Source organism: Notolepis coatsorum (assembly GCF_963971535.1).
Source record: "Notolepis coatsorum genome assembly, chromosome: 3".
NCBI classification, from domain to species: Eukaryota; Metazoa; Chordata; class Actinopteri; order Aulopiformes; family Paralepididae; genus Notolepis; species Notolepis coatsorum.
Window position 1 is genome coordinate 205,672,443 of NC_140167.1, and position 16,130 is coordinate 205,688,572.

At 41.8% G+C, this 16,130-nt stretch overlaps 1 protein-coding gene across 1 annotated transcript in view; it reads left to right on the forward strand.

The window, feature by feature from the left end:
* Positions 1–2,522: 2,522 nt before the first annotated feature.
* tdrd5 (tudor domain containing 5) overlaps positions 2,523–16,130 on the forward strand; it is a gene marked incomplete at its 3' end in the record, with an annotated part of 87,801 nt that continues 74,193 nt past the window's right edge. The window contains exons 1-3 of the mRNA XM_084311523.1: positions 2,523–2,754; positions 9,849–10,310; positions 14,030–14,142. Of these exons, the coding sequence (XP_084167649.1) occupies positions 2,526–2,754; positions 9,849–10,310; positions 14,030–14,142 (804 nt within the window). The 5' untranslated portion in view covers positions 2,523–2,525. The remainder of the gene's footprint in view (positions 2,755–9,848; positions 10,311–14,029; positions 14,143–16,130) is intronic.

Sequence of the window (16,130 nt, forward strand, 5' to 3'; positions counted from 1 at the left end):
TGGTGTGTGGGCGGCGCGATTGATCGGTTATAGTAGTAAGGGTCCGGTTAGGTTTATAAACATGATATTTTACAGTGATAAACACTACACCATATTTTTATTTATTTATTACAAAAAGATTTGCACTATACATCCATACCTAATTTTAGCATTTTATTTTTATTTTTTTTACAGTTTGCATTTTGTACTTTATTGTATATTTTGTATAGTGTTTTGGTCTTTATTCTTTTTACTTTTTACTGTATGAAGCACAATTTCAGGAGGGGGTCATACGGAATCAAGCATTTCAATGTAATGTACCTGTACTTTATGTGTGACACTGACAAATAAAACTAAAGTTGAACTTGCAACGCCTTCTAGTTCCAGGTAACCTCGTTCCCAGCTTTATCTCGTGAGATAAACATTATGTCCGCGTCACATGACGTCACACGGACGCGTTGCTCCTGCACGTCCACGTGCTTCTCCCTGGCCCTGCAGGAGGTGTTTTCAGTTTCACGGACATGCATTGAAATTAACTATTTAAAAAAAAGCAGAAATAAGTTATTTCAAAAAGCAACCATGGACTTTTTGAGATAACGAGGGAGAGTAACGTTAGTCGGTAAGTAAAGAAGTAGCGCGCAGCCCTTAATAACAACGTGCACAACAATAATAATATAATATAATAACCAGTAGACCGGGGCCCAGCCTCCATGAACCCGCCGACGCCGTGTTCGCTGCTCGAGAACCTCGGCCCACAGCTCGGTCTCCTGTTGTGCAGAGAAGATGAGAGCAATGTTTACATGGTTCACCTTTGTTTTGCAGATCCACAGAAGAAGTGGCAGATTCGCCTGAACTATCTAGAGGTTGGTCTGGCTCTGTCCTCCTGCACTGGTTCAGGCGTTAAGACTAGGTTTGGACTTTTCTTATTCCACGAGCTGAGCTAGATGATGAATACAGCTGTGTTGTTCAGGTGTGGCTCTGATACCAGCCAGCCACTGGAACTGTAGCCTGAACCCAACGTGTTCTACTTACTTACTTATATACTTTATCATCATCAGACACTATAACCCACTACTGCTTGAAGTAGGCTGTGTTCCGTTTGGAGTGAAAGTGAGATAATAATAATATGCACAAGCTGGTTGATGAAAAGTGAATTTTCATGCTGACAATTATGTGTCAAAGAAGAAGCGTACTTCTGTTGACGAGGTCAACCACCTGCTTTACTATTTTAATGAACGAGACGTTGGAGATAAATTGACAGACATATCACTGAAGTTAAATGCTAGTCTTTATACAATACTAAATGTAATATATTAGTCTTTATTTACAATACTCCAGACCTCCATGATGTCATATGTCAGTCTTTATTTACAATACTAGACCTTCATGATGTCATATGTCAGTCTTTATTTACAATACTCCAGACCTTCATGATGTCATATGTCAGTCTTTATTTACAATACTAGACCTTCATGATGTCATATGTCAGTCTTTATTTACAATACTAGACCTTCATGATGTCATATGTCAGTCTTTATTTACAATACTAGACCTTCATGATGTCATATGTCAGTCTTTATTTACAATACTAGACCTTCATGATGTCATATGTCAGTCTTTATTTACAATACTAGACCTTCATGATGTCATATGTTGGTCTTTATTTACAATACTCCAGACCTCCATGATGTCATATGTCAGTCTTTATTTACAATACTCCAGACCTCCATGATGTCATATGTTGGTCTTTATTTACAATACTAGACCTTCATGATGTCATATGTTGGTCTTTATTTACAATACTAGACCTTCATGATGTCATATGTTGGTCTTTATTTACAATACCAGACCTTCATGATGTCATATGTCAGTCTTTATTTACAATACTCCAGACCTCCATGATGTCATATGTTGGTCTTTATTTACAATACTAGACCTTCATGATGTCATATGTTGGTCTTTATTTACAATACCAGACCTTCATGATGTCATATGTTGGTCTTTATTTACAATACTCCAGACCTTCATGATGTCATATGTCAGTCTTTATTTACAATACTAGACCTTCATGATGTCATATGTTGGTCTTTATTTACAATACTAGACCTTCATGATGTCATATGTTGGTCTTTATTTACAATACTAGACCTCCATGATGTCATATATATTAGTCTTTATTTACAATACTAGACCTCCATGATGTCATATGTTGGTCTTTATTTACAATACTAGACCTCCATGATGTCATATGTTGGTCTTTATTTACAATACTCCAGATATCCATGATGTCATATGTTGGTCTTTATTTACAATACTCCAGATATCCATGATGTCATATGTTGGTCTTTATTTACAATACTCCAGACATTCCTACAATACTCCAGAGCTGCCTAAAGCCTGGTAAGCCTCCCTTTGCCCTGGGACATTCTCCCTTTAGGCTAACTGGTGGTGGTGTGTAGTTTCCCCTGTATTGAAATTGGGTCTGACTGACACACTTAACGTTGGCTGTCCTAATATCTCATGCGCCGCTTGACCCGGCAGGCAGGATGACCCAAGAGCAGATGCTGGCGGGGCTGAAGAAGGATGTCCGCTCCATTCTGGTGTCTGCCAAGCTGGGTCTGACTCCGGAACAACTGAGACGAGACTATGCCACCATGTTGGGCCACCCACTGCCCCTGAGGCAGCTCGGGTTCCGCGGGGTCATGGATATGGTGGGCGAGATGCCCGACGTGGTCTCCATCGCCTACCAGGGAGACGGCAGCCAGCTTCTAAAGGGTACGGACTGTTTTTTATTATTTTATTTTTTTAAATAGTTTTTCATTTCTATTGTTTTTTTTTCCCTCCCCCAATTTAGTCGTTATGCCAATTCCCTTCCTGGTCGTTGCTCGCATTGCACTACTGTCGATCTGGGGAGGGTGCCTCCTCTGATACATGTGGAGTCGCCAGCTGCTTCTTTTGATTGATTTGATTGATTGAAATCTTTATTTAACAGATTGCAGAATGGGTACAATACAGTACGGCTCAATACACACAATTGTTAAGGGGATGCAGACCAGAGAAAGACTTTCGTCTTGTTTACATCAGGGTCCCCCATTTTCAATTCATCATAACATATGACATACAGATAGACAGTACTGCTACATTTATGACATACCAGATTTACAAATACAGTACTGTTTGTGATACCAAAAGAGTCTAAAAAAGAGAGTATATACATTTGACGTAGAAACTGTACATTGGAAGGGGTAGGTGGGGTAGGGGGGAGACTGTACATTGGAGGTGGTTGGGGGGGGGGGGTTGGGTAGGTGGGTGGGGTTGGGTAGGTGGGGTGGGGGAAACTGTACAACTGTACAAGCAAAACTGTACATTGGGATATCGACAAAACCTTACTTTGTCCCAAGAAGAGGGTCTCGTGTATTATTGGGTTAGGACATTTACTGTACATTTACAGGGGCCAGTTTCGAATTGCAGTCTCGCTGCAACCTGACAGCGAGGAGTTTCACTGGGAGAACGTAACGCGTGTGGAGGTTCACGCTATTTCCCCCAGATCCCCTCCCTGCTGAACAGGCCCAGTCACTGTTTCAGGACTTGACATTAACTCATTGACTGCCATGCTGTTTTTCCATCTTTAATCCCTGGCACCAGAGTTATTGACCATGTTAATACGATGTTTGCGGACCCATCGTATATTCTATATTATAGCTATGGAGACAATAGTATGGCTCATTTGTAGTATGGCTCATTTGACAGGCACTATTTATACTCCAACAGGGACAAAACTGTTTATTTCTACATACCTTCGTTTGTGCGCTATACCACGCTAAAATCGCCCCATTTCACAATAATCCAGGCTGGTTTTCTAGATCGTGAGATAGAGTGTTTTGTGCGTGTATGCGCAAATCTCGCTGCTGCTCGCCTGAAACCTATATTATTGCCAGGTCAAAGGTAAACACAGGGGGGGGGGGTCGTTTTCCGACGCTGCGATCAATGTTAGGGATGGGAATTGATAGGATTTTATCGATACGATTCCATTATCGATTCTGCTTATCGATTCGATTCTTTATCGATTCCCTTATCGATACCTGATCAATTTATAATTTACATAAATAAATTAGAAATGCAACAGAACTAAGCTGGTTAGAATAACAACATGCAACTTGACATTTCTGATTGTCATTTATTGTTGAGCCCCCATGTCAGAAAAATACAAAAACTGTAAAAAATAAAACATTAACTATAGCCTACACTTAAATAAAATAATGTATTTGAGATTCTCTTAAAATGTATTTATTTTTTTATTCTTAAACTAATTTAATCTATTGAATAACAGGTCGTTATTCCTCTGACTTCTGTCTCACTCACTCACTCACTCACTCACTCACTCACTCACTCACTCACTCACTCACTCACTCACTCACTCACTCACTCACTCACTCACTCACTCACTCACTCACTCACTCACTCACTCACTCACTCACTCACTCACTCACTCACTCACTCACTCACTCACTCACTCACTCACTCACTCACTCACTCACTCACTCACTCACTCACTCACTCACTCACTCACTCACTCACTCACTCACTCACTCACTCACTCACTCACTCACTCACTCACTCACTCACTCACTCACTCACTCACTCACTCACTCACTCACTCACTCACTCACTCACTCACTCACTCACTCACTCACTCACTCACTCACTCACTCACTCACTCACTCACTCACTCACTCACTCACTCACTCACTCACTCACTCACTCACTCACTCACTCACTCACTCACTCACTCACTCACTCACTCACTCACTCACTCACTCACTCACTCACTCACTCACTCACTCACTCACTCACTCACTCACTCACTCACTCACTCACTCACTCACTCACTCACTCACTCACTCACTCACTCACTCACTCACTCACTCACTCACTCACTCACTCACTCACTCACTCACTCACTCACTCACTCACTCACTCACTCACTCACACTAACTAACTAACTACACAGAGCTCCCTCCCCGGGCCCCTGTAAGGTATTGGCTTGTGTTGCTACACGGACACATTTGTATGTTGCACCACGGTACTTCCTGGCTTACAGAGTACAGACTAGTAAACAAACACTCTGTCTCTTATTATATGTGAACTAAAGAGTACAAGGTTTACACAACAGCCCCCACCCGCTGTTTTATTGTATTTGTACCTGTACTGTCAGCTGTTTATCTCTCTCTGAGAGCTTGATTAACTTGATTAACCCATCCCAGTTAGGACAGCCAAATCCCGTCAAATCTTTCGCCGTCGACTAAAGACTCACTTCTTCAACCATTATCTGAAATGATATATATTTAAAAAAAAAAAAAAAAAAAAAATCTAACCGTGACTAACCTTACTGTCATGCACTTGTCCTAATAAACTAACCTACACTGTAACACGCAACACTTTGATGAACATTGTTACTCAGCTGATAGAGTTGTACCCTTCTTGCTGTCTTGTCGTACAGAACTTGTAAGTCGCTTTGGATAAAAGCGTCGGCTAAATGACTAAATGTAAGTGTGTGTGTGTGTGTGTGTGTGTGCGCGCGCGCGCCTTGTAGAATTCCACACATAAGAAAGAAAGATACTGGGATGAATAAACAATAGGAAATAAAATGTAGAAATGCATGCAATACATAAATAAATATGAATCTCCATATATGAAATATAACATTTAGATAAGGTGCTACTGAGATGTTTTGGTGAGTTCTTTGTTTTTTTGTGGAAGTTGCCCTTCTTAAAAATGCATGAACATTCACTGATAATTGGTCTGTAGTGGAGTCTACAAGGTCTACATTGCCGGACCATGTAGAATCCGGACCTTGTAGACTGACATAATTCTGTGCGATCCACCTTGAATTAAATCACACAGCCGTGTTGGCTGCGTCACAGTCACGAAAGGGGCTACTTAATTCATTAATCCAACCCACTTTATTTATAGAGCACATTTAAAAACAACAAAGTTTACGAAAGTGCTGTACAAGTCCCACAACATAAGATAAAAAAAAAAAAAAAAAAAATATTAATTTTTTTTTCTCGAAGCTTCGAATTAAAATCGAAGCTCGGCCCCGAAGCTTCGATTGCCAAAAAAAGCTTCGAAGGTCAGCCCTAGTACACGTTATGTTATTGTCATGTCTGTTACAGCCAACACAACGACATACGCTACTGCATCAACGTTATGATTAACAAAGCAAGGCATTCGTTTTGTTGCATTAACGTTATATTACTATTGCTATCGATAAATCTAGGTGTTCTAAAATCTATTGCTATTGGTAAGACTAGACATAAAACTTAATGTTACTTGTGTCTCGGGAAAGTCTCGCATAGCGCAATGGCGGAGTTTCAGGAAGTAAATAAGCAAAATGAGAGCTTCCGATTGGTCATTTGCTTTATTTCCCATGAAACCAGTCACGTCACTCTACTGTGATTGGACCGTTGGCTTGAGTGCAATGTGGGACTTGTAGTTTTTTAACGATTCTCAGCGGAGAAATAAAAAGAACGACACCGTGCGAGTAATTGATTTTTCAGGTTCACACACCCATATTTTTAGGGGCATATGCGAGCAATATGGTCGCACTGTAGAGCCCTGCCTGATAGCGTCTGATAAGCTTTTTCATTGGCTCCATACATGTTATTCGTGCGTGGACCTTTTTAACCCTTTCTGAGTGGAATCTCCGGCGTCAAATGGAAAAAAATAAATAATGAAATTAGATACCAATGATGTAAACTACCCATAATTGAAGAGTAGGGTTTAACCTTCAAGTGGGCCTTTAAGGACAAGCCTGAGCTGTGAAAGGGTGTCCTGCAATGAATTAAAAGCGAGCTGCAAGTTGACGGTAGCAGCCAGCGGGCTATCCGCAATACAGTAAAGAATATTGTCATCTGCATACAAATGGGCTTGGCAACCGGTTAGTGAAGAGACTAGCTCATTAATGTAGATAGTAAAAAGTACAGGCCCCAACACCGAACCCTGTGGGACACCTTTTGTAACAGTTAAGAATTCCGAATTGCCATGTGATGATTTTATACATTGACGTCGGAGAGATAGGTAGTCACGAAACCATGCAGAAGCACCCATATCCAAGCCGATATCGGACAGATTTTTTTATTTGATTGAATGAAACGCATGGGGAAAAAAGAGTCCGGAATCCACATTTTACTTGTCAGGCAAGTAACCGGAGACGATCCAAGTCATTGCCCACCCTCAGAACAGTGTGGAATTGGTATTTCCAGTACCCAGCGTTGGATCAATAAACACGATCGATATTTGGAATGGCGATCAGGAATTGGAATAATCTTTTTGGAGAACATCTGATCTGAGGTAAGGAATCTATTTTACCAGTATTGGGATAATCAGAGCTGTTTTCACCTATATATCAACGTGTCCCCTATGCGTGTATGTGGCTGTGAGTGTGTGTACTGTAGCTGATCAGGAAATAAGATAATGGATTTTTCAGCCCGCTTCTATAGCGTGCATAAGTACACATATACTATTGATAATCTAGTGTTTATTTGAAAACGATTCATAAATAGGCCGGAAAATGACAACGTGTTTTGTGTATTACAGTAAAGCGCGATTCCTGCAGAATCTTTTTTTTCTTCTGAAAGTTTAAAAAAACTTGCGTTTTTCAAAATGGTATAAAACGGAAATTAACCGATTAAAGTTCTTCAAGCTCGATGTCGAGTCAATGCAACACAACAAAGGAGACGGCAGTCAAAGTAGTTTTATAAGAAATATTTAATGAAATAATTACCGTGAATGAAATGAAGAATAAACTAAAGTAACGACAGACAAGAACACATACTACACAGACAGGATCAGCAGCAGACAAAGGGAAAGACAGAATACTTATACATGAGGGGATGACGAGACAAGACACACCTGGGTTCATTGTTAGTGGGTACAGCTGGGGAAAGAACGATAGAGACTACAACACCAGGACAGAGAACTACAACTAGACATGACGAATCACATAAGGAAAATGTTGGGTCCCGAGGCTAGACCAGTTGAGAACCACTGCTCTACGCTACCTAGCCGACCCAAGGGACTGTTGTTGGATGTGGCATCATGGATTATCTATTGCATATTATTATATTCAGTGTAATACCACTGTCAGGACTGGGCGAGTGTAAAATACAATACATTGTGTACTCTGTCAATACATTGTGTACTCTGTCAATACATTGTGTAATTTCTGTCAATACATTGTGTACTCTCTGTCAATACATTGTGTAATTTCTGTCAATACATTGTGTACTCTGTCAATACATTGTGTACTCTTGTCAATACATTGTGTAATTTTTGTCAATACATTGTGTACTCTGTCAATACATTGTGTACTCTTGTCAATACATTGTGTAATTTCTGTCAATACATTGTGTACTCTCTGTCAATACATTGTGTACTCTCTGTCAATACATTGTGTACTCTTGTCAGTACATTGTGTACTCTTGTCAATACATTGTGTACTCTTGTCAGTACATTGTGTACTCTGTCAATACATTGTGTACTATTGTCAGTACATTGTGTACTCTGTCAATACATTGTGTACTCTTGTCAATACATTGTGTACTCTTGTCAATACATTGTGTAATTTCTGTCAATACATTGTGTACTCTGTCAGTACATTGTGTACTCTGTCAATACATTGTGTACTCTTGTCAATACATTGTGTACTCTTGTCAGTACATTGTGTAATATCTGTCAATACATTGTGTACTCTTGTCAATACATTGTGTAATATCTGTCAATACATTGTGTACTCTCTGTCAATACATTGTGTACTCTTGTCAGTACATTGTGTACTCTCTGTCAATACATTGTGTAATATCTGTCAATACATTGTGTACTCTCTGTCAATACATTGTGTACTCTTGTCAGTACATTGTGTACTCTCTGTCAATACATTGTGTACTCTGTCAATACATTGTGTACTCTCTGTCAATACATTGTGTACTCTGTCAATACATTGTGTACTCTTGTCAGTACATTGTGTACTCTTGTCAGTACATTGTGTACTCTTGTCAGTACATTGTGTACTCTGTCAATACATTGTGTACTCTTGTCAGTACATTGTGTACTCTTGTCAGTACATTGTGTACTCTGTCAATACATTGTGTACTCTGTCAATACATTGTGTACTCTTGTCAGTACATTGTGTACTCTGTCAATACATTGTGTACTCTGTCAATACATTGTGTACTCTTGTCAGTACATTGTGTACTCTTGTCAGTACATTGTGTACTCTTGTCAGTACATTGTGTACTCTGTCAATACATTGTGTACTCTGTCAATACATTGTGTACTCTTGTCAGTACATTGTGTACTCTTGTCAGTACATTGTGTACTCTTGTCAATACATTGTGTACTCTTGTCAGTACATTGTGTACTCTTGTCAGTACATTGTGTACTCTGTCAATACATTGTGTACTCTGTCAATACATTGTGTACTCTTGTCAGTACATTGTGTACTCTTGTCAGTACATTGTGTACTCTTGTCAATACATTGTGTACTCTGTCAATACATTGTGTACTCTGTCAATACATTGTGTACTCTTGTCAGTACATTGTGTACTCTTGTCAATACATTGTGTACTCTTGTCAGTACATTGTGTACTCTTGTCAATACATTGTGTACTCTTGTCAGTACATTGTGTACTCTGTCAATACATTTATCCCTCTCCCCCCCCCCCCCCTCCCCCTCTCCCTCTCCCCCCTCTCCCCCCCCCTCTCCCCCCTCTCCCCCTCCCCCCCCCCCCCTCCCCCTCTCCCTCTCCCCCCTCTCCCCCCCCCCCCTCTCCCCCTCCCCCTCCCCCCCTTCCTGTCCTCCATCACAGCTGTTGGTAATGCCTCCACCCGTGGCATTCAGGAGCTGGTGTTGAAACAGCGCACGACTGCCATGAAGAGGGGCAGACCGGGCTTCTTCTCGCCCCGCTACTCCCGCCCCCCCCCGGCGGTGCTGCCCAGGTGGGGCGCCGCGCCCCCGTCCATCCCCGCCCCGCTGCGGGCCCAGCTGCGCCAGCTGCTCTCCAAGGGACCCCTCCGCCTGACGGAGCTGGAGTCCGGCTTCGCACGCTGCTTCGGTCAACCGCTGCGCGTCGCCAACTACGGCTTCTTCTCCCTCATCGAGATGCTGACGGCGGCGGCGGACCTCATCGCCGTCAAGCCGGGTCAGATGGGCTCGGTGTTGAGCCTGAAGGGGCCGCCGTTGAGGACGGGACCCATAAAGCCGGGATCCCCCGTGCTCTCCTCCTCAGTCCCGACGAGGACCAGAGCCACGCCTGCAGCACACCGTGCAGGTGGGGTTGTTCTTTTATGATCTAAAGCTGACGCTGTGCATTGTTGCCGTTTGATCGGCTCTGTGGGAATAATTCAAGTTTCAAGTGTTGTTTTATTTGTCACATGTAAGGTACAGGTACATTACAGTGAAATGCTTGGCTCTGTGTGAGCCTCCTGAGATTGTGCTTCATACAGTAAAAAAAGTAAAAAAAAAAATTAAAACCAAACACTATACAAAATATACAATATACAAAACGAATGCAAAAATGAGTTCTGAGTTCATATTCTTAATTGTCTTTGTTGTTGATGTTTTATTTTTTTGTAAAATGTTTCTTTATTTTACATGAAACAAGACATCACAGGACAGTAACAACAATAATAACAACAATGACAAGACAATTAAATTAAATCAATTAGTAAATTAAATATATAAAAGAAAAGACCCCGATCCAGGGCAGGGGCGGATTTAGGATTGTAGGAGATCCGGGGCTTAGCCCAGATGGGCCCCCCTTTTTTTTTTAATTTTTTTTATTTATTTATTTTTAATTTTTTATTTAAAAAAAAAAAAATTGGGGGGCAGGCAAGGGGTGGTTTGTAGGGGTCAGGCACGACCCCCTCCACGACAGATTTATTTTGAATTTAATGAACCTGTACGTGCAATTTCCTGCAATATAGAGCCTTCAATCTTGACCAATAAAGCTGCTCTTTTCACTATAAAACTCAGTTAACCATAACTGGCCAGGCGTCTATGATTCACTGATACAAAGTAAAATAGTGCAGTGCAATAAAATTGTTAGTAAAATAGAATAAAATAATGCAATAGTGCATTGCAATAAAATAGTTATCATCGTATTTTTTAGGGAGGCTGGTAAGGAGTGCATTACAGTAGTCGAGTCGGCTTGAGATAAAGGCATGGATCTGGTTTTCAGCGTCCTTTTGATTTATAAATGGCCGTACTCTAGCTATGTTTCTAAGGTGGAAGAATTAAGTTTTTGTCAACTTGTTGATTGTGATTTAAAGCTTAGGTCTGAGTCTACCATAACACCAAGACTTAACTCACTCAAATACAGTTAGCAGCTGGATAGACCACAGATGGAAATTAGCTTCTGCTAAATCTGGTGCAAACATATTTTCATGTAACAATGATGAATTGTATAAAAAAATATTTTTTTTTTTAATTTCTTTTTTATTTTTTTTTATTTCTTTTTAAATAGATTCGGGGCTTTTCAGAATACATCCGGGGCTTGAGCCCATGTAGCCACCCCCTAGCTCCGCCCCTGATCCAGGGGCCCCCACCAGCGCGACCACCAAACCCACAACATCAAGGGCCCAGTTAAATTACACACACACACACACACACACACACACACACACACACACACACACACACACACACACACACACACACACACACATATGGGACACATTGATATATCTGAAAAAAGCTCTGATTATCCCAAGACTGGTAAAATAGATTCCTTACCTCAGATCAGATGTTATCCAAAAAGATTATTCCAATTCCTGATCACCATTCCAAATATCGATCGTGTTTATTGATTCAGCATTGGGTACTGTAAATACATAATCCACGCGTTTTCCGGGCCGGCGATCACTTGGTCTCTTCAGTTGGCTTGACGGAAAAGTAACCTGAGGAGGCTGGCCCCCCCCCCCCCCTTCATCAGTCTAAACTAATGGGGTGCAGTTACACAGGGAGAGACGATAGGGGGCGGTATCTTCCCAATTGAGCTCAGAGAGAGTCTGCAACACTAACCTGAGGCTCGATTGATGAAATATGAATACAAAGCGCCAAAAAAGAAAATACGACAAACAAACGCTATATAGTGTTGGTGGCATTCAAAGGTCGGCATGAACTAATGACAAAACGCGTCGCTGGCATCCAAAGTGGTAATTGGTCATGTGTTGTGTGTCGTCACCGGAACACTACCAAAACTGCCTGGCAAAGCATTCATTTCTTTTTGTGATCAAATCTTTTTTATTTTGTTTTTCAAACATGAAACAAAACATCTCACAACACAATAATAATAATAATAATAATACATAAAAAGACATCCCAAAACATTAACTTAACACAACAATGACTAGACAATAAATGAGACAGACCGTACAGTTAACATCCCAAGCCCCCTCCCTCACCACCCACCGCAGCCCCGAGTCCGGCACCCCAGCGAGTCATAGCATCACGCCTCTTTAACACCACGACTCGCCGAAGCCCTGAACCAAGGGCCCCCCCCACCCCGAGCCTGTGACCCTCCGACACAACCAAAGGGGCCCAGATAACATACATAATTAGATATACAAAGAACACATTTTTTTTAAGTAAAATAAAAAAACGATACACATGGATTCTCGCTCTGCCCCCCCCCCCCCCATCGCCGCTCACCCCAGACCTCGACGTGAGTCACATCCCCAATGCACTATTTAGTAATACAAAATTCCAAATTCATATGCGTTCTTTTATCTTTGCAACCTCTGCTAACCAGATTGCGATATTCGACTCATTAACCCCTATAACCCGTGCAGTGGATATCTCCAGATAAATCACATCAAGATAAGTGAGAATCCATACCTTAATAATTTATCTGGGTGTATCCATCTTGAGGCAATACATTTTTTGGCGGCTGTGAGGCCGACTAGAATGAGTCTCTTCACATGTGTAGAGGTCGGTAATTGAGAAACATCATTCAATAAGAATACAGAAGGCAGAACAGGTGTGGTCAGAGAGAAAATATCTGATAGCTGGGAGGTAACATTTTCCCAAAAGAGCTCAACAGGAGGACATTCCCAGCACATATGCATAAATGTTCCGGTGGCACCGTTTGGACACAAGGTACATCGAGAGTCGGGTCTGAGACCCATTAGATTCAATCGTCTAGGGGTCAAATAAGTCCTATGAACAAAATGTAGATGAATCTGTTGGTGATCTGGTTGCGTGAGGACAGCCGGACATTTTCCCAGACTGCATCCCAATCAAAATCTACATCCAACTCCGGGACATCCTTTCTCCAAATCGTATCCAGGGGGAGGTGCAAAGCATTAATTGTTATCTACCTGAGGGTTGTCTAACATGAATCAACTTCGAACCTGTTGGCCATTGTAGCTTGCCTATCATAATCGCTAGGCTAACGAGCGCCAATTTCTCTGGTATTGTCTATGGTTTTTGTGTGGAGCATTTCTACCTTTTTGTCCAGGGACTCTATGGTTGCTCTTATCTCGGCTGATACTTCTTTGCGGTAGGATTCGAAGTGAGTCTCGAAGTTCCACGAGGACCATTTTGATCGCCGCCAGGCTGGAGCCACTCGGAGTAGCTTCCGGCGAAGGCAGCGTTTGAAGATGTAACTTTTCGGCTTTTGTGGACGACGCACCACGCTCAGTTGGTTCTGCCATGTCTTGCCATAAAAAGTTTTTAAATGTGGAAATCATTAGTTAAAAGAGAAATTGGAGACCAGTGTGAGGGCATTCAAAATTACAATTTACAAAAGCTGGGGGAGCATGTGTGATTGTACGTCCTCACTCCATGACACCGGGAGCCCTCCCCTCTCTTTGTTGTTGTTGTTGTTGTTGTTATCATTCATTCTTGTTTATGTAGTTGTCCTGCTGTGTTATGCTGTTGTTAACCTGAGGATTTGGATAAAGATTTGTTGATTCAAAACATTGGGTTACATCATGTGATACTTCATAATATTGCCTCCCATGTCAGTGTTGTTTCCTGTCACTCCAGCTCCAGCCCCGGTGGACCCTAGTCCTCATCGTCCCCCCAGCACCCAGCGTTACTTGGCCCCTCTAAGTAGTAAGGAAAAAGACAGACTGCACTTTCAGAATCTAATCATCAAGGTTTGTTCCCAGACAGGTTGTTACACTCCCACACACTATCACTAAAATACAGCCGGGTACCTGGACAGGCACTATGAATTCACAAATATTCCATATTAACACTTTGCATGCCACGGACGAGAATTCTTGGGTTTACCCCCCGCTGGTTGAATGCCGACGCCAGAGAATATTCGTTTTATTCGTATTTTTTATTTATTAGCGATCTGAATTCATATTGCATCAATCGAGTCTACCGTTGGAAATCCAGGCACCCCAGACGCTCAGATGTGGAAAAAGGCGCCCCCTATCGTCTCCCAGATGGTAATTCACCCTTTTGGATTGAACTCTATGCAAATGAATGAGAAAAAAAAATCTGGACTCCACATTTGACTTTTCAGTCACGCAGCAGGTGTGGATCAGCTACACTCTGGAGCATCAGAGCCGCAGGGATTATGTGTTTTACTGTAATAACGGTGGATCAATAAAAGGAGCGATTTTTTCGAATGGCGATCAGGAATTGGAATATCCATTTGGATACCATCTGATCTCGGGTAAGGAAGCTATGTTACCAGTCTTGGGATAATCAGCCCTTTTTTCGCGGAGATATAAGCGTTTCCACTATAATGTGATGTGGCTGTTTGACTGTAATAATGATCAGGAACTGAGAGAATCGATTTATAGCTTGCGCCACGAGCGTGCATGCGTACACGTATACTATCGATAAGTAGCGTTTATCTAGCGTTTATTTGAAAACGATTCATAAATAGGCCGACAAATGACAACGTTCTAGAATATTCCAGTAAAGGGTTATTATCATGGAAAGGCTTCTTTTCTCCGTGAAAACGAGGGGTTTTCTAAATGCTAAGAAAAACGGAAATTAACCGATAAAAAAACAATCTGCTTCGACAATGTTGACTGGAAAATGAGTCTTTGATAAGCGACAGGCAGATTAGACACATAATTTAGAACATAGATTAGGCGATAATAACGTTATCATTGAAGTGGGTGGTGGCATTCAAGCGGGTAAATAGGAAAACACGGCCGGCTCTCAAAGTGTTAAGCAGTAGAAAAGAAATATTCATTTTATGTTACACTGAAAAATTTATATATCGATGGCTGAAGAGCAAAACCTGCTATCTGCATAAAAAAGTGGGGGAAAACATCCTATCTGCACTTTGTGAGCCACTAATACCTGGTTGGCATTGTTAACACATATAGTAATATAGTCCAAAAACTGTAATGTATTGGGTATCCTTAACACATTGGCCGCCAAACCCGAGAAAAGTCGGGTTTCGTCGCCAACCGTTGAGCGCCAAACCCGATTTCTCTCGGGTTTTGATCCTTTTCCTTTGATCCCCGTTCTAAACACTCACTCTGAGCTGCCTGGGTCTCCCTGGCACAGCTGCCTACGTTGGAATAGACTTATCTCAAACCCTGCCCCTTTTATTGATCCTCCAATCACAGCTGTCCCTTACCTCGGACTTCCTCGGTAAGCGACAGCTGTGATTGGAGGATCAAGAAAAGAGGGCAGGGTTTGAGATAGGTCCATTGCAATGACGATCGGATCCCGCCAGGTGGCAGTATCGCCTACCATTTGAACTGGGGGTATTAGTTGTCTTCCAGTACTGTGTTACCTCTGGCTGCTTCCGCCTCGGAGTGGATCAGGACATCGGGAGGAGATTTGGTGCCTCAGACCTATTCCCGTATGATAGGCATGCCCAATATACACGAGTAATTGCGATCGCGATGGGACGACTGGGATTTATTCATTTTGGAGTACCTTCTGACTGAGGTAAGGTCTATCTTGGGTAACCTGCTGGTATTTTTTATTTTTTTATCCACTTTTTCTCCCATTTTCTATTTTTCTCCCATCCCAATTTCGTATCATCCAATTCTACCCTCCCCTATCTCGAACGTTGTTTCATGCCTCCCACAAGCCGGCTGTAATGTGGACTAAGCCATACATTGCACGAGTCCCCTCCGGTACTCGAGGTAGCAGCAGTCGCATC